The sequence below is a fragment of the Mastomys coucha genome, unplaced genomic scaffold, assembly GCF_008632895.1.
Source record: "Mastomys coucha isolate ucsf_1 unplaced genomic scaffold, UCSF_Mcou_1 pScaffold1, whole genome shotgun sequence".
NCBI lineage: Eukaryota > Metazoa > Chordata > Mammalia > Rodentia > Muridae > Mastomys > Mastomys coucha.
The window spans coordinates 60,233,773-60,253,672 of NW_022196891.1; the positions used below are offsets into that span (position 1 = coordinate 60,233,773).

The 19,900-nt window shown below is 41.3% G+C and overlaps 1 protein-coding gene across 1 annotated transcript; it reads right to left on the reverse strand.

Moving 5' to 3' along the window:
* Positions 1-577: 577 nt before the first annotated feature.
* On the reverse strand, positions 578-18,969 carry Fmo4 (flavin containing dimethylaniline monoxygenase 4). The gene is made up of 10 exons (XM_031342245.1): positions 18,722-18,969; positions 17,504-17,628; positions 13,872-14,011; positions 12,339-12,527; positions 11,599-11,761; positions 10,046-10,188; positions 8,404-8,600; positions 5,419-5,771; positions 1,934-2,003; positions 578-1,283 (listed from the first exon to the last, which is right to left on the reverse strand). Exons 3-10 carry the CDS (start codon positions 14,001-14,003, stop codon positions 848-850), a joined length of 1,683 nt encoding a protein of 560 aa, XP_031198105.1. The 5' UTR covers positions 14,004-14,011; positions 17,504-17,628; positions 18,722-18,969; the 3' UTR covers positions 578-847.
* Between the last annotated feature and the right edge of the window lie 931 nt (positions 18,970-19,900).

Below are 19,900 nucleotides of genomic sequence, written 5' to 3' on the forward strand. Positions count from 1 at the left end.
ATTGAAACCTTATAGGGTGCTGAGATGGCTCAGCAGATAAAGGTGCTTGCATACTATGCTCTGTTTCTTGAACCCACATAAAAATAGAAGGAAATGCACTGTGTAAAGCTGTCCTCTGACCTCAACACATGTACCATGGGATGTGTGCACCTCCACATTACACACACACACAGACACACACACACACACACACACAAATACTACTACTACTACTACTAAATAATAATAAACAAAATAATTCACAAAAAACAATTTGAGTTTCATCTTGTTTCTTCCAAGACCTTCTTAGATATAATAATCATAATGTTTATTTAAAACAATTTTAGTTAGGGGTTAGAATCTGCGTTAGAAAGCGATATGAAAACGAAGGGACTGAAACCAAAGTAGAAAAATCCTGAACTCTTGGTAAGAGATGATTGGACACGAACTTGGAAGACATCATGGGAAGAGAGTAGGCATGCCCAAGATACTTGAGGCAGAACTCTCATGCCTTGATGCATCCCTCACAAGCAATCATTAATCTTCAGCAATCAGTAATGAGGCATCTTAGACCATTTCCCATCATTACAACAGAATATAGGAAATGGGTAAATGAAGTTTATTTTATTCATGGTTCTGGAGGCTCAAGGGCACAGTGGCAACTTCTGGTGGGAGGTTTGTACTATGCCATTACATGATAGAAAAGTCAAAGGGCATGAATAAATGCACCAAAGAGTGATGAGATCAGAGGCAGCCTTGCTTTATGACAACCTGCCCTATGGAGACTGATTCAGGGTTTGAAAGCAGCACCAATCTGTTGAAGAGGGTGTCCCAGATAACTTCCTCCATTGCCAAACTGGGGACCAATTCATGAATTCTGGGGGATGTGCCATAGCATTCGGTAAGGGGGAAACCTTCCTTGTAGCTTACTTTGCACCAATTCAAGAAAAAGTGAAGATTTGTAGATAAGTAAGAGAGAGACAAGCAGGGCAGGTACTCCCCAAGCTTTTAAGTAATGTGAGAGGGAGACAGGCTCAGGGGACTTAGGAACAATTCGAGTTTTTAATGGTTTCACGGTCCTGTCCCACTGGGTCAGGATGGCATTTCTGGCTCCATCCCATCTTCCAGGGCCCACTAGGCGGTATTGGTAAGGGGTACATGGTCCAAAGAAAACTTCCCAGGCTAATCTTGGATCCTTAATGAACAGAAGTGGAATGTTGGGTTTTGCACCTATGCACTGAGTGAGCTCATCCATGTAGGAAATGAAGTTCAGTTTGTCTTGACTGGTATCTTTAAGCACACCCCTATGGGAAAAAAATGAATAATATTCATTAGCACCCACCCACTGTTCTGCATTTCCCAAGTTATAAGATCAACTCCCTACCCTACTACTTTGTTACTGCTATATTAGGACCAAACTTCATTTGGGAATGCTTTTCTAAGTTGGAAAGAAATAGCAAGAGGGGTTTATTTAGCAAGCGTAGCTGTAAGGCAAATTCTTTGTTATAGGAGGTAGGAAGAGAAGCACTTAGGAAATGGCTTTTGGTGTTTGAGCAAGACATGAGGCTAAAGTCTGGTCTGTCCAAATAAGATGTTGTTGATGAAGGGCTAGATCAGAAAGCATTTCATATGTGGACAGGGGAATGAATAATCCCTGCTACCTGAGTCAGGAGGATTACTTGAGTAATCAATTACACAATGGTATTTAAAGCCACAGGTCAGGATGAGGTAATCTAGGAGTGAGATCTAATTTGGGGGCTCATCAATAAGGAGGAAGATGCTATAGAGGCAAATGCAGACAGAGACCAGCCTGTGAGGAGGGAAGTAATTGCATTCAGAATGGAATCCTGGGACCATGTAAAGGCAAGGCAGGAATACAGGGTCAGATGCTCCACGTCACAGGTAGATGAGTAGAATTTACTAGTGATCTCCTATAGCGGGCTGTACTGCATACCTTTTAATGAGCTGCTCCTTTTTAGTGGCTTCAGCCATCAGTTTCTGAGGTGGAGGTATGCTACAAAGTCCTGTGAGGAAGATCGCAAGCAAAGGTAAAGATGTTAGCGTCTCTTTTTCTGCATCCTCTCATTTCTGGCATTCCTCTGCTCCAACCTTGGAACCCAGTAACCACAGTACACAGGAAACTTCCTGGATGCAAAATCCCATTAACCAGGGAACTTCATTGTCAGATTCTCAGATGGTGTCTGGACAGCTCAATCCTTAGCCCCTCGCCACCCACATCAGACATCACATCGGCTCCAACAATTGCTATAGTTCCTCCACATCTACTGTCATGTTCCCCTTTTCCTTCTCAACATAATCTCTATTACATTGTGTAACGCTCCTACATGACACTTGTGTATGTGTGTGTGTTTTAAAGGCACTTGTTTAACTGAAAATGCTCTGAGTGACTATTTTTGGACACATCTTTTGTTTTGTTTTTGGGAGGTCTCCTGTGGGTCAGTCTCAGCCTTGGAGGCATTCTGTCTGTCTGTGTATATTGTGAGGACCACCTCTGTCAGGACTCAGTTCAGGAAATGAGCTGAGAGAAGAGAAAACCGAATGCTTTCGAGAACACTCCAAGAGAACAAGTCTTGTGACCTCAGATTCTTCAAAAACATGGGATTATTCTTGCAATGTGTTTTCGTGCTCCTTCCAGGTATATCAGATGGGAGTGAGTTTACTTCAGGCTACCCATTATTGTTTGCAGTAGGTATTCAGTTAAATGTTTAAACTATCCTTTCTATACCTCTATAGAAAAATATATTTTTGGCCATGCGGAGCTTGTCCTTGTGATTATATACAGCTTGAACTCATGAGAACTTTACTCATTCAACCTTTTGTAACCCTCAGAGTATAAACTGAGGTTCTAAATAAAGTTGGCTATTGCATAAGACTTCAGTCTGCCTTATTGATTGGTTCCATTCTCCCAGGTCCCACAGACTCTAGAGCAGTGACTGATGAACCTTCTTAGGACAGCTTCAGACCTTGAGCTCTACTCCTGTTCATTTTACTTCTAAACCAGATTTTAGCCTATCACCCTGGGCTCTGACCCTTCTCTCTAATGGCCCAGCTCCAAGCCTCTAAAATCTCATTCTGTCCCTTTGGTTTTTCTGGAACTTTACCCTTCCCTACTTTACGTGAACCTGTCCAACCCCCACCCCCAGCTTTTCTTACTTGCCTCGGGCTACTTGTGACCTTGATAATCCATCCGGTCCCCCATCCTCTTCTGGTCAGTTTCGCTCTGCCTGCTCCCAAATGGAAGCTCTAGACTCATTACCCTCAGAGTTAGGTCTGAGCAACTCTGTGCTATGTTTTCTGCCAGGGTTTTGTTATCTTGTCAAGCAGGACTCTGGTTGCTGAAGTGCGTCTTGGAAACCCTCCAGTGGACCACACAATTACTTATACGGTGTGAGCCAATCCAGCTGTGTCTTGCCAACTGTATCATTTTAATAAGCATTTTACAGCTCATTATTTATAAACAACCCTAGGTATCTGAGAGTCTTCTGTGGTTTTAATGTAATTGGGTAATATTGTAAAAGCACTTTAATTGGCTGTAAAGAAATACAATTTTTTTTGATAATTTAATGAAAGGTTGTGATTCTTTTTCTTGCAATATAAGGACCTTCTAAATGTGTTTTATTTTCTCCTTCTTTCCATTCAAATAGCATGTCTGCAGTCATGCTTGTGGTGCAGGCCTGTGATTTGAAGTGCTCAGGAGACTGAAGCAGGAGGGTGACAAGCTCAAGGTCAGCTTGGAAATTTTAGTAAACTCTTATCTCAAAAAAAAAAAAAAGAATAAAGAAAAGAAAAGAGAAAGAAAAAGAGAAAGAAGGCTGAGAATGTAACTCAGGGATAGAGTGTTGGCCTGGAATGTACAAGAAAGACCCTGGGCTCAAACCCCAGCACTACAAAATACATATTCCCACATGAATAACCAAATACATATATATATATATAAATTGAATATTTATTAATCTAGGAGAAAACAGGCTGCTTTTAATAAATATGTATTACTTTTTTTGTGTTTGAGTGTTTTGCCTACATATATGCATTGGATCCCTTGAAACTGGTAGTAAGCTGCCATACAGCTGTTGGTAACTGAGCCTGTGTTCTCTGCAAGAACATAAAGTTCTCTTAGCCTGTGAGCTCAAGTCGTAGGTTTTCAAGTGTGGTTGATATCTATTGTAATTACAGTGTGAGATTACTGGTGGTGGTTTTTATTTATTAAGTATAACTTATTTGGCCCAAATGTGAAAGCTATTTATATTTAAAAACAACTTGGCTGCAGTTCTTTAAAACACTTGCTAACCTAAGGGGTGTGGTGGGATGCCAACAGTAAGAGCAGCATGTATCACTTAGTAGGCTTCATGGTGGGCAAAATACTCTGCCAACTGCTTTGTAGAAAGTACCCATTAAAAAAATCCTTGATGGGTTGGAGAGATGGCTCAGTGTTAAGAGCACTTGGATGCTCTTCCAGAGGTCCTGAGTTCAATTCTCAGCAACCACATGGTGGCTCACAACCATCTGTAATGGGATCTGATGCCCTCTTCTCTCTCTCTCTCTCTGTGTGTGTGTGTGTGTGTGTGTGTGTGTGTGTGTGTGTATTACATGAATAAATTAATCTTGAAAGAAGATCAGTCATGGTAGCAAATGCCTGTTGATTCCAGCACTCATGGGGCAGAGGCAGGCAGATCTCTTGAGTGTTTGAGGTCAGCCTGGTTTACAAAATGAGTTCCAGGACAGCCAGGGCTGTCACACAGAGAAACCTTGTCTAATTATAACCTGCCACAACCCCAAAACAAATAAAAACAAACAAGCCCCCAAACCCTCCAAAACAAAGAACCTTGACAAAAATATTATATAGATGAAGGACCTGAGATCTTAAGAGATCTTTATAAAGTTGATGAGTTTCAATGCTGGGGTTGGACCCCACAAACTGTGTCTCTAGACATAGCTTCTTGAAATGATAACTGACATCAAGTGATGCCAAAGGTCAAATATTTTATAGGCATGTGTGAGCAGTTATGAGTTAGGATAGAAAGACAGGGAAAATTGTGAGGATGTGGGTCTGGTTGAAGCATCTCACCAAATGTCTAGGAAAGGAGTAAAGCCACACTTCAAAGTAATATAGATTTAGGTCTTAAAGCAGGGTTTGTTGTTAGTTTGACATTCTTTTCTATATTAAAGGACTCTTGTCTCTATGTGGACAACTTTCAGAGCAATTCTTATCCCATCCACAGAATCAGCATAGCTTGCCCTCAGTCAGAGGGAATGACATATGCACATCCCTTATAATGTCACACACATATATGATTAATTGCTCATTAAGTATGCTTGTAGTATTTTATATTACCTTAGCTCACATCTGTTTGACTTTAGGGAAATGGTAGGCACTAAGACTCAATTGATAGCATTTGTGTTTAAATAAAGCAAACATACCTTTGAATACTCTTGTGGCCCACCGTGCTTGGAACTCTGTGCCCACTAAGATAGACCCATTAAGGCTGATCAGGCCAATAATGGCTAATGTTGTTCTCTCCAAATTTGGGGGAAAGACTCTCTTGTATAGGATGATTTTCTTTGTACAAAGGCTTCTGAGAGGCTCTTCAAAAAAGGGAAAAGAAAATTCATATCCTGTAGTGAAGATCACTGCATCAATGTTGGCTTCTGTTGTCCCATCTTCAAAGATGACAGAAGATTCTGTAAAATCCTTCACGCTGGTTTTCATGGTGACTTTCCCACAGAGGATGCAGGTTGGTAGTTCATCATTCACAATAAATTTTGGTTTTTTCCTTGGAGAGAGGAAAAAATATTCACCATAGATACTTACAAGAGATGTAGCAAATGATTTTTCTTTAGTTATTTGAACTAGATTATCTGCCAAGCCAAGGAAGTGAGCTAACCAGTGTTTAATGTGAAGTTGGGAACCTGATACACAATCACTGTGTTTATAATATGCTGCCTCCTTACTACCTGTAAGAGGCAAGTAGAAAATGACTTTTTCCTGACTTGATTTACAATTCCCTTAAAAATTATATTGAGATACATATAGAGATACAGATAGATAGCAAGATAGATAGGAGGAAGAGGAGGATGAAGAGGAGAAAGAAAAGGAGGAAGAGGAAGAAGAGGAGGAGGAAGAGGAGGGGGAAAGGAGGAGGAAGAAGAGGAGGAAGAAGAAGGGGAAGAGAAGGAGGAAGAGGACAGGGAAAAGGAGGAGGAGGAGGAGGAAGAAAAGGAGAAAGAGGAAGAAGAAGGGGAGGAAGAGGAGGAGGAAGAGGACAGGGAAAAGGAGGAGGAAGAGGAGGGGGAAAGGAGGAGGAAGAAGAGGAGGAAGAAGAGGGGGAAGAGAAGGAGGAAAGGAGAAGGAAGAAGAAAAGGAGGAAGAGGAAGAGGAGAATTTGCAGGGGTCGGCTCTTTCTTTCTATTACATGTTCTGAGGAATGGACTTGGGATCTCAGGTTTGATAGCAGGCTCCTTTATGAACAGTCTCACCAGAACTTGCTTTATAACTCTATCCATCAGAATTTATTTCTAGGACAGTGTTTCTGTTTTTGGTTTCTTCCTGTTTTTCTTTTCTAGTGTGGAGATTGAACCAAGGGCCTCACATGTACCAGACAAATGGTTTACCACTGAGCCATACCCCTAGCATAGCAATGCTTAAAGTATGAGCGTAGAATATACAGTCAACCATTTGATGATCAACTTGGGGTTCCACATCACCCAGGTCCCCTGAAGTTATATTAGGTCAAGAGGAAGTCAGTAAGTAATTATTCATCTAAAATTAAAAACTATTCATCTATTTACATGGATAGCTATTTTCATCATTACACAATCACATCAGACATATGGTCTCTATAAAATTGACAGGTCATATAATCTCTGCTGTATTTTTTTATACTTCAAAAATAGATGTTGTTAAAGAGTATTTGAATTAGGCGTATATTAAAATCGCATTTAATGTTATGACATGAGGTTTAAAGTTTTTCTTCTTCTTTCCAATATATAACTCTATATAATAGTATATTAAGACACATTGTGTCAGGGGCTCTTATTAGGAATTCCTCCTCTAGTCACAATCAGACTAGGCATTTTTTATTACATGTAGTGAGAACCAAGACATGGATGCTATAAAGCATTATATTTTTGGATAGTAGCAGTGTCAAGATGCCTCAAAGCAAATTTAAAATTTCCTTTCAAACTGGAATCAAAAGATTTTTCTTTCATTTTATTCTAGCATTGTGAATTTACTAATATGGGTACTAGGCAGAGAAGCTGCCGGTTTTGAGAACTGCTATGGAAATTGATGGAAAAAGTCTTTTTTTTTTTTTTTTTTTTTTTTGGTTTTTCGAGACATGGTTTCTCTGTGTAGCCTTGGCTGTCCTGAACTCACTCTGTAGACCAGGGTGGCCTTGAATTCAGAAATCCACCTGCCTCTGCTTCCCAAGTGCTGGGATTAAAGGCGTGCGCCACCACTGCCTGGCAATGGAGAAAGTCTTAAGGAAATAAGTTTATAACAGGAGAATCTAAGACAATGATATAGTTATTGAACATGTAGAGTTCTGAATAATACAGAATGAGAGACATTGATTTAAAATTTCCCATCAGAAATCCAAATCAAAATGACAACAAGATGCTATCTCACTCCAGTTAGAATGGCTATTGCTTTACTAAAAATGTGGGTGAAGGTATAGAAAAAGGAACTCCTGGTGGGCATGCCAACTGGTTTAGCCAATATAGACTATAGCATAGAAGTTCCAAAACATCATCATCATCATCATCATCATCATCATCATCATCATCATCATCATCATCATCATCATCATCAACAACAACAGCAACAGCAGCAGCAGCAACAACAAAACCCAATCAAACAACCAAACAACAAAAAAACAAGACTAGATCTATCACGTGATCTGTCTACTCACTTCTGGGAATATATCTGAAAGTAATAAAGTCAGCAATCCAAAGAGACATCTGCATCCCATTTTACTATTCATAGTAGCTTAGGTGTAGAGTCAATTTCAATGCCCATCAACAAATGCATGAATAAAAGTGTGACACACACACACACACACACACACACACACACACACACACACCCCAGAGTATTTTCAGCCTAAAGAAGAATGGAATCTTTCATCTACAGAAAAATGGAGAGACTCAAAGACTGTTACATGAAATACATTAAGCTAAAAAATGTAGGTGTGGCACGTTCATTTATGTATGTGGAAGCTAAGAATAGTGACTATTAAGGATGGAGAAGGATGACTACTAGGGAGAGGTAGGAAAAAAAGGACATTGGCTTTGAACAGTAGATGCTACGTGCACGTATAGAACTCCATTGATAATTAAAATTTATACATAGTAGTAAAAACAGTGAGAATGAACTGAAGCCTTCCCATAAAATAAAAACTTGAGTACCCTTTTTCAATGCTTAATCCATAATTCTCATGGTTAAGTATTTTATTCATTTGCCTCTCTTGAATCCAGTTTATAAAACGTGAAGGCAGAACTTGTACAAGAAAATTGCGCCATCTTGTATTCATCATATTGAAAGGGTAGCCACCACCTGAGGCACGGCTTAGAATCCAGGCACCAGTTCTAGTGCTGAGAAACACCTACAAGGAAAAATGAGAAGGATAAACACATGTCCTTTGCTTTGTAGTATTTGCTTTGATGTGTTTAAAATTATATTCTGGTTCTCTAACATAGACCTATGTGTGACCATATGTTCTTGTTGTTATAATGTTCTTGTTGTTATAATGCTACAAATGCATCATTTAATTTACACATATTAGGTGTCTTCATTATATCATGTATAACATTGTGAACATTGAATTGTAGTATTTGTAGCTATAATATGTTGGTCTGGTGATTATATATGTGTTTGGGGTACATATGGGTGCAGATATGTGTGAATAAATGTATAAACTCATTCAAAGGCCAGAGGCCAGCCTCTGATGTCATGTCTTAGGATCTATCTACCTAGTTTTTTGAGGCAGAATCTCTCACTTGGGCCTGGCGTCATATATTAGGCTAGGCTGTCTGTCTGGCAAAGCCCCAGAGATCTGCTTTCCCAGCAGTACATACATGCTGGCTTTTTATGTAGGCTCTGAAAATGGAACTCTGAACCTCATGCTTTTGTGGTAAGCATATATTTGTGTGACTGAGCTAGCTCTTCAGGCTCTGGTCTGGCAGTTTTTAAACATATGAATAATAGAGAGTTAAAAGGTTTAGAAAAACAATTGTAACCACATTAAATATAAATCTATTCTTTTGAGTTCTAGTAACTTTCCTATATATGATGTACATGAAGTAGATCTCTAACTTGTGAGTTGTTTGGAATTTCTAAAATCATCAAGCATGCTTACATACTTATATGACTTGAAGATTGCTTTTGTGTTAAAACAAAGAACAGACCTGATTTCTAGTAGAAGAGTTGGAGACATTTGGCAAACAGCCTTATCACTGGGTTCTAACACAGGGTTTTGACAGGATCACAGAGGGTTTATGTAAAAGAGAGATGGCTAGGAGTTGGTTACATATGCCCATAATTCCAGATTTTGGGAGTCTGAAGCTCTTGCTTCGGAGCCTGCTGAGACTATGTAGTGAGATCATAATCTATGTAGTGAGATCATAATCTATGTAGTGAGAAAAGTATGAAGTGATTTCAGGGAGAGGAAAATAGAGTGGGTGTGCAAGCTGGAGAGAGGAAGTCAGAGAGGCAGAGAGGGAGGGAGAAAGAGAGGAGAGGGAGAGAGGGTATGAATGAGAGCCTTGCCTTCTGTGAGGCAGGTTGCCCAATTGGTCTTATCCCTAAAAGATCATGTTTCAACAATGCCTGTGATTAGGCGTCCACGTAGTTTTTCTGTAGTCTTTTGGACATAGTCGAGTTCTGTGAAGTGTGTTTTCTGAAAGAGCAGACCAAGAGTGGTTTTGGGGCGTTCCCCCTCTTATACCAGCATAGTTTGCCAATTGGGAAGGCATTTATAGTCTTGGCAGCTTCTCTGTAGCCACTATCCATGCTGATGGAAATGGAGACACTGATTCAGAAATAGTGTACCTGAGCTGCTATTCCACTGAGCTCCACTGCGAGGTCCCCTCCTGTGTTTCCAAGACCAATCACCAGGATGCGTTTGCCCCGAAAGGCATCTGGAATCCTGTACTCTTGGCTGTGTAGGATCTGTCCTTTAAACTTATGGATTCCTGAGGGAAGAACAGGATGAACCGACCTGAAATACTTACGTTGTAATTCTGCAGTACGCAGCGGTAGGGAAGCACGTTGGTTGTATCACTACTTGCAGCAAGTAGAAGCAGGAAGATCAATTCTTCCTGGAATTGAGTGAGCCCAAGCACAGATCTCGTACAACCTGCCTGGTTAAAAATACTTTTCGGAGCTGGAGAGAGAGCTCCGTGGGTAAAGGCGCTTGCTGACAAGTCTGATAACCTGGGTGCAATTCCCAGAATCCATATGTTGGAAAGAGAGAAATGACTTGTGCAAATTGTCTTCTAACTTCTGTCTGTACACTGTGGTATGCACACTGTGAATACACATGAATATAGTAAAGTTCCCATAAAATAAGCTCATGGATAAACATGAAGATCTGAGTTTGGATCCCAGCATCCATGTGAAAGGCTAGATGTGGCCTCACTCATTCCTGGAACCCGGGAGCTGTTGGAAGTGGAGACAGGATGTTTCTGGGACCTGCTGGCTTTCAATCTAGTGGAAGGGTCAATGAGAGACTGTCTCAAAGGAATAAGATGGAAGATGGCCTCAGGACACCCAGCATCCCCCTCTTACCTCTGTGTGTCTGCACGCAGGCACCTGTTACCCCCAACATGTGTATATGGTGCACAATAAATACCATGGTCACATACATATATAAAAAAATAAAAGAATCAAAACTTTACTTTCTAGTTGCTTTCAGATCTTGACAGAATGGGGACAGTTTTACTACATTTTAGTAATTCTTACTTCCCTAATTTTATTTGCCATACCTGAATTTGAATGGATATTAGGTTTTTAAATATCTGATTATGATCTCAGAGATGAAAGTTTGCCAGTCATGAATGTGTTAAAAAGAGTGTGCTGAACTGGTTGGTTTCAAAGGGGATTTCAAAACACCCTGGTCTGAGAACTATAATAGGTAATTTTAAAAGAGTAAATGTATTCATTTAGATATATAATTTCTGTTTTGTTCCCTTTAAAACCCACCTGTCAAGCTTCTGTATTCTCTATGTCAGGTTTTTGAATCATAGACCAGCCCTGCTTCATAGGACCTATAACTTACCCCCCACAAATTAAACAGCTTTTTAAAGATGACAGATGTGATATTTTAAGTCTTGTTTCTTGTTTGATTGCTGTACTTGAAGTAGACATGTTGGGCAAGTCTTCAACATTTATATTAATACCTAAATAGTAACACTGCACACTAAAACCAAACTTCTTCCTTTTCTTTTTTTTTTTTTCCATTTAAAGTAATTCTGTGCATGCAATTTCCAAGCAAATGTAACATGGTCTATAACCCCAGGGAAGTATTTTCAACTATGAGCAAGTCATTTTTCTTCTAGAAGAATTCAAAAGAGTAGTGAAGGTCTCAGGTAGAACCGACTCACCGGGGAAGGACTCCAGAGGTAAATGTGGGCTCAGGAATTGCCCAGTGCAAACCATAACAGCGTCAAATACAGCTCTGTCCTGTTGGCCCTCTGTCTCTGTGACGACATCCCACTGGCCGGTTTCAGAGAAGTCTGGGCGCTTTGTTACACTGCGCACAGTAGTCTGTAAGCAAAAGACGAACTGGGATAATAACCGTCCTCTATTTTAAATGGACCAACTGATGGTAAGTAAGGTCTGTGAATATCAGCTAGCTCATTCTTAGTGAAGCTAAGTATAGCCTGTGTAGTCTCGTAGATGGTCATATGTGGACCGGGGACTTAGCTGAATCCCTTCACTGGAAGGATAGAGCAGGACTTACTCTTGATGAGAAGAAAACGAGTTATAATTCCTGATGCAGAGAGGAATCTAAAGAGCAAGCTTTCCTCCATCATAATTTCTATGTTGGGAGCTATAGTCGTTTCTTCCCAATAGGTTTCATGAATAGAATTATTCTTACTCTATTCTCAAGAAAAAATGTCTCGAGTTCCATCCTATACGATACTTTGACATTTAAAGGAGGACTCAGGAAATTCAGCATTTTAATACTTTAAGTAAGGAATAGCAAGGAAAGAATTACCTGTCTTACTCACATCAAGAGAAAAAAAATCAAGGAGAAGTCTCCTTAATCATTTCATTTCCATAAGAATGCTGACCAGGCTGGCCTCTGTTCATGAATGTTCCATAACCCAACCTATCTTACCTTAAACTGAATGTATTTCAGGAGGTCAAAGTGCTCAGCAAATTCTCTGAGGTAGTCCCAAAATTTCTCATGGCTCATGTAATTGGGGTAATCTTCTCGGAATGGGAAGTCACTGTAACATGACATTTCCTTGCACACATTTGTCACTAGTGACCTGTAAACCCTGGTCATCCCATCCTTGGAAGTGTCCTGTAGTGGAGATACAGTTAGTAAGAAGAAGAGAAGGCACAAGGTAGAAGAGAAGATTCTCTCAGTGGCCTTGGGGGCTCATGGGTGTCCGGCTTCGAGGATTCAGAGCAATTAACATTCCACTTGTAATTGTAAAACGTTTTTGAAAACCCAGCATTGGGGGCCCATGTTGCCATGATAAGGCATCCTTATTGGAGCTGGAATAAGTAAATGCGGTCTCTTTGCCCATCACAAAGAAGCTAGTGACAATACACAATTGCTCTTAAATGATTCCACAGATGCAGGGCTCCTGGTGAGTCTTGGCTGGCTGTTCCTTCTTTGCCTGTCATGGTGACTCCCTCCACTCTGACCATTTCTCACCTTGCCTCTGTTCCGGGAACTGCTTGATAGTTTTCCTCATTATATTCTATGCTTACTTACTGATTGCATTCCTTCCATCAGCATTGAGACTATCAAACGTTAAGTTTAGGAACGAAGCCCAGCCTCCTCATTAGCCTTCGCCTGCCCCTCCCATCTTAACCATAGGGAAGATTTATCATGTGCTGGTAACCTCTTTTTATTCTCCTGTATTTCTTAACTCATTCTCTGGTCTTGGCCTCGATCACTCAAAAAACAAAACATCAAAGGCATCTGCCCGCTAGGCATCCATGAGCTTCGTACGTTTGAAACCAATCTCCATCTCTCCCTCTCTCAAATGTGTTCTTTCCCTGTCACATGCCCCTAGAGGCCTCCCAGGACTCAACGGTTTGCTGAAGGTAACTGCTGGGGCCCCACAGCACTGCTGAGCTGCATCTTAGAGCTTCTCACACTGCACTGCAAGGACCTCTTTACTGTTTCTGTTCTTTTCTCAACTACGTGGAGGGTGGTGGGGTCCCTGTCTGTTTTGTATACCATCGTATCTGGCCAGACATGCTAAGCACGTGTTGAGTGGATGAGTCTTTCATAACATCTGAACAATGTCTGGGAGTTGGCTAATTGCTGCTTAACTCCAACTTCATCCTCATCCAGTGTGTGATCCAGTCACCAAGACTGGGCAGCTTGCTGGATGTGACACTCTGCTACTTTTAGAATTTCCAAGTCCAGAAATCATCAGAAACCTCCAAACTATGCTGATATTATTATCAGATTTCTATTCTCTTCTCCATGCCCATGACTAGGCCTTGCCTATTTCTAAGGCTCCGTACTTGTCAGACGGCATCCCACATAGCACTTATCACACACATATTTAGCTTGCCACAGTGAACTCCTGTTTGGACCACCAAGGCAGGCTAATGCCACCACAAGTGAGCAGAAGTGGCCCATGACTGGATTATGGGTGCTGAGATGGGAAGATGAACTACGCACAGCAAACTTCCACAGTCCGCCGAAGTCAGTACTTCTCTCAAAGCAGGTGGGCTCCAGGTTCTCCTCCAAGCAGCACTTGATAGAGGACAGGCCACTTACACCAGCTCCAATCACTGCCACTTTCTTGGCCATGGTGCGCTCTGTGTGAAGGTCAAGGAAAGATCTGTATGACAGTATTGGAAGAGAACCCTTGACATAGGTCTCAGCCTAGGCAGTGTTGGTAACGCTAAATGTTGTTAATGTTAACTGAAAGCTCTTATTTAATCTTTGGATGGGAGTTGAATCATAGTTTGATTAAAAACTGCAGGCTCTGGAAGTCAATGGTTTTGATTTAAGTAGTGGCCTTTCTGCTTGTTAATTGTGTGATCTTGAGCTAGGTGTCACTCTTCTATGTGTCTTGCTTTTTCTCATCAGTTAAATGGGGGTGACGATGAAGATCACTAGGGTTTTTGTGAAGGCTAAATGACTGGTATGTGTTGGAATGGATCAGAAGTACAAGTGCTACTAGTAAGTGCTCAATTAAATCCAGCTGTTTACTATTACTGTTTTAATTACTGAGTGTAACTAGGACATTAGCTGCATAGGATGTCTATAACCCCTCAGTAGTAAAGGGACTTTTCACTATCATCTTGCTTCTCCAAATCTCCTAGAGAGACGGCTCAGTGTTTAAGAATGCTGGTTATTCCAGAGGACTTGCATTCAACTCCCAGCACACACATGGTGCCTCACAACTGGCTGTAATTCCAGTCCCACAGGATCTGATGGCCTCTTCTGACTTGGCAACTCAGCATGCACACAGTTCACTTACATATATACAAGCAAAATGCTCATATACATCAAATTTGTAAAAAAAACCAAACCTTTAGAAAGCAAAGTTAATCTAGAGAAAATATTTTGAAATACACAAAATGCTACTATGCTTAATATGTAAAATAAGCTTATAAATTAATAATAAATAGAAATTTGTATCAGAAAATGATCTATTTTCAATAAAAGAGAATACTACTACTAATAATAAAAATAAAATTCTCAACTGAGGAATACTGAATGACTGAGAAGCACCTAAAGAAATGTTCAACATCCTTAGTCATCAGGGAAATGCAAATCAAAACAACCCTGAGATTCCACCTCACACCAGTCAGAATGGCTAAGATCAAAAACTCAGGTGAGAGTAGATGCTGGTGAGGATGTGGAGAAAGAGGAACACTCCTCCACTACTGGTGGGATTGCAAGCTGGTACAACCACTCTAGAAATCAGTTTGGCAGTTCCTCAGAAAATTGGACATAGCACTACCTGAGGATCCAGCTATACCACTTCTGGGCATATACCCAGAAGATGCTCCAACATGTAATAAGGACACATGTTCCACTATGTTCATAATGGCCTTAATTATAATAGCCAGAAGCTGGAAAGAACCCAGATGTCCCTCAACAGAGGAATGGATACAGAAAATGTGGTACATTTATACAACAGAGTACTACTCAGCTATTAAAAACGATAAATTCATGATGTTCTTAGACAAATGGATGAAACTAGAAAATATCATCCTGAGTGAAGTTTGCACTCAGTGATAAGTGGATATTAGCCTAGAAGTTCAGAATACCAAAGATACAATTCACAGACCATATGAAGCTCAAGAAGAAGACCACAATGTGGATACTTCAGTCCTTCTTAGAAGGGGGATAAAAATACCCATGGGAGGAAATACAGAGACAAAGTGTGGAGCAGAGACTGAAGAAAAGACCATCCAGTGACTGTCCCACCTGGGGATCCATCCCATATACAGTTACCCAACCCAGACACTATTGTGGATGCCAACAAGTGTTTACTGACAGGAGCCTGATAAAGCTGTCTCCTGAGAGGCTCTGCCAGTCCTGACTAATACAGAAGTGGATGCTAACAAGACATCCATTGAACTGAGCACAAAGTTCCCAATGAAGAAGCTAGAGGAAGAACTCAAGGAGCTGAAGGGGTTTGTAGCCCCATAGGAGGAACAATATGAACTAACCAGTACCCCTCCAGAGCTCCCAGGGTCTGAACCACCAACCAAATGGAGGGACCCATGGCTCTAGCCACATATGTAGCAGAGGATGGCCTTGTGGAACATCAATGAGAGGAGAGGCTCTTGGTCTTGTGAAAGCTTGATGCCCCAGTGTAGGGGAATGCTAGGACAGGGAAGCAGGAATGGGTGGGTTAGTGAGCATGAAGGGGGTGGGAATGGGATAGGGGGTTTTTTGGAGGGGATAAAATTTGCAATGTAAATAAAACATCTAATAAAAAATCAATTGAACGAATTGATGTTAATGGGCAATTTATCCAAGGAAAGAATAGCATCAGTCACAAAGTGTATGAAAACCTGTTCGATTTCATGACTAATGATTTCATTAATAATACAAAGCCTGAGGTAATAATTTCTAGTTTTCAAATATGAAGTTTGGAAAATGGAGCTATATCTAGTAAAGCCTGAACTGCAGCAGAGCAACTCTGTGCGCATGCTCCACTCATGAAAGGCGGCAGAGCAACTCTGCGCATGCTCCACTCATGAAAGGCCGAAGAGCAACTCTGTGCGCATGCTCTACTCATCATAGTGGTATTTGCCTTGGGGAACCAGCAGGGTATCCGTGTATGAGGACCACGGGTCCAGCAAAAGAAATCCAGCACGAGTTTCCTCGCCACTGCTCTGAGAAGAGGAGTCTGCCCATAGGTGCACTTCTGTCATTTGAGCCAGCACAGCGTGTGCTGCTGAGCTGAGTGCTTCAGACATCTTGTGACCCTGTCATTGAGGCTCTCTCTGTACCTTTGCTCAGTTTTGAGGGACTTCTCAGGGTTTCCTGTCCCAGACTTACTGCTGTTCATCTCTCTGTGAGGTTGGGGTTCCCTGTACATTGCTTATTTCCAAATCTGTACCTCTTCCATTTCAATCGAGATCATTTGGGAGTCCCTTGGTTTAGAGTGAGTGAGGGAGTGAGGAGACTGGACCTCAGAGGCAGCAAAATTTGAACTTTGCTATTGAATGACAACAGACCCATAGGTTCATATATGTTTTGTTGCCAGGGAGTGGAACTATTTGAAAAGATTAGAAAGATTAGAGGGTGTGGCCTTCTTGAAGGAAGAATGTCACTGGAGGTGGGCTTTGGGGTTTCAGAAGCTCGTACTAAGCCTAGAGTCGCTCTCTCTGCTAGTGGATCAGGAAGTAGCCCCAATCTACTGCCTGCCTACTGCAGTGCTTCCCACCATGACTATAATGGAATAAACTGAAACAGTTAGCAAGCCCTCAATTAAATGTTTTCTCATCAGCGTCGGCTTGGTCATGTCTCTTCACAGCAATAGAACAGTGACTACAACAGCTACTGAGAAGTTATTGGACCCTACCATAAAAAAACAACCCAACAAAACAACAACAACAACAACCACCACTCTACCAAAACACTCCCAGGTGTACCACTGGTAAAATATAAAAGCTACCTGTGTTAATAGACTGTGTAAACAATATCATATGCTTACATAAAAGGACCTGACACAAATAACTCATCCTTCCACCCTCTGACCCTAGGAGAGACAGCTCCTGTAGCTTCTTGTTTCCAGACCAGCAAGTTTGGAAACAAGCGACCAACATGGCAAGCATACATACCTGTGGATTCCCTTGAGTTGTGAACACTGGAATGGCGTTTAAGGAGGGACAAATGGCCTTCACCGTGAAGAACACTCGGATTTCTGGGTGAAGGCTGGAAGTCTCAGATCTCCACCGCGCCCTGTCTTTGAAATGACACAGGAGAAGTGGTTGTTAGTTAAACTGGTAAAGTGAAAAGTATGTTAGTGGAACAGACCAACAGCAAAGGAATTCATTCACTATTGTGCCCAGTCTAGAGCAGACTATGGGATAAAACTGGACTCTACCACTACTTTCAGGATTGGTAACACTGGTAAGAGAAACACATCTGTCCACTTCAATATTAGTATTTAAATACCATGACCCTCCGATGGCGGTAGCCATTTGAAAATGTGGTTTACTTTAGTAAGAGAAAGTTATAAGCAAGATGGAAACAGAGACCTGAACTGTTTTTGCCTCTAGCCAGGTATGTGGCCTTGGCCAAAATTCTTGAAAATATACTTAAGGTAGTTTTTTTTTTCCTCTCAAGTTTGAAAGAAAGTATTTCACCTGAGATGAAATAACTCAAAATAAAAACAAATCCACAAAAAAGAAAGGGAAAAAAAAGCTGCAAGAACCCCAAACAAAAATGAAGACAAAAGATCCCCCCAATTCACCAAACAGCCAAGCAAAATCCAGCTATGAGTTAAAACTTGAAGGCCTAGGAAAATGCACAGTGTGGTATCTCTGTCAGTTCTAAGGAATGCTAAAACGTGAGAAAGACTGCATTGCTCTCTGGCTAGAAAGGAGACCAGAGTTTCTGAACTTGGACCTTTGTACAACAACCAAACCCCACCTCAGACTTGACAGGACAGTAAATGCTTCCAACCTATGGAGTGCCACAGCTAGAATATCTGGGAGATTGCCATGTGGCGATGTACTAATTAATCCACCTTATCACCACCGAGTTGTGTTTTTTCTATCTGGGTTTCCAAGTGTAACTCACTACACTTGTATCATTCTAAGATCAGAGTGGGACCCGCTGGATGACCATGTGTGACCGATACGGGACCTTCCCTTTAGATAGTCTGCTCCAATTTTCTATCTCCTTAACCCTATTGCTCTTACCTTAGTCAACGGGTTTAAGAAGCGAACCATATGCCTTCTGCAAAAACCACACTTTCTGTTCACCTTCCACAAGAGCAGTTTCTTGGAAAATTTCCTCTTGAAGGAAAAAAAAAAAAAATCCAGGGCACTTACCTCGCAAACCTAGAGCAGGTGAGAAGCCAAAGGTGAGAGGTCAAAGGTAGAGTTTGTTTTATAAAACACAAGGAAGAAGTTTCAATCTCAGAACCTTGTCCTAAGGAGGAAACAGAGCGCTGACTTTACTGACTTTGCTCATACTCTCAGTTTAACACAAAAGCCGTGGCTGCTTCTGCCATGCCATAGACAACAGGGAGCTGTATTAAGATGACAACAGGGAGTTGTATTAAGATGAACTTGACACTTCCGCAATCTCGGGGGAGGGCGGAGTGACGACTTAGAATTCTGCTTTCAGATTGGAAAGAAAGAAAGGAGTCCTGCCCCTTTCCTACACCCTCCACTGGACAAGAGCTAAGGGCACCGGGAGGCCGGGCAGTTATCACTGCTGCCTTTAGAGGGCGCCAAAGTTTCATCCTTCTTAGTGACACCCCGATTTCATTCTCCATCTTACTTATATATTTTTTTCTTGGAGATTTCTAATATGTAGTCAATAAAATATGATCATATCCATCCAGTACCCTGTGCCAACTTCTCCCACCCTCCCTACACATTCCGACATAATGGCTTCAGCTTTAGTTCCGTAACTAAGAACACTTAGTATTGCCCATATGTGGATGATAATAGGTTTATTGACTAGAGTACTTGGTGTTTTCTAATGCCTTGTCACAAGAAGATCAGCCGGGGAGGCCGCAGAAGTAGTTAATACCAAGGAACCAGGGCTTGTATTTATTTTATTTAATGCTTGGAAGCCACCCCAGTGTTGGTGGCCCATGTAGGTTTGTTGTGGCTGAGGGAAGTTTGTCACCATGGACAATTTTCTGAACCGGAAGTCAGAAATGCAAACACCTGGAGGAGTCAGGAAGGCAACATGAATAAAGGTGGTCAGATTAGACCTGGTGGGGAAGCCCAGTGGTTTGCTCAGCTTAGCTAAATGCTGTCATTTGGGATTAAGAGCCTAATATCTCAAAGGCTCTTTTCTTCTTTTTCAAACAGGGATTCTCTATGGGCTCTATGACTTTTCTGTGCATTTCAAAATGGCCACCCTTTTATGCCAACTTCCCCAGGGCTGAGATTCTATCATATACCACCACCCCCAGGTTGCAGGCAAAATTATCTGTGTGATTTCTGTGTGGGTGCACCACTTATCACAGTGTTATCTGCCTTGGGGAACCAGGA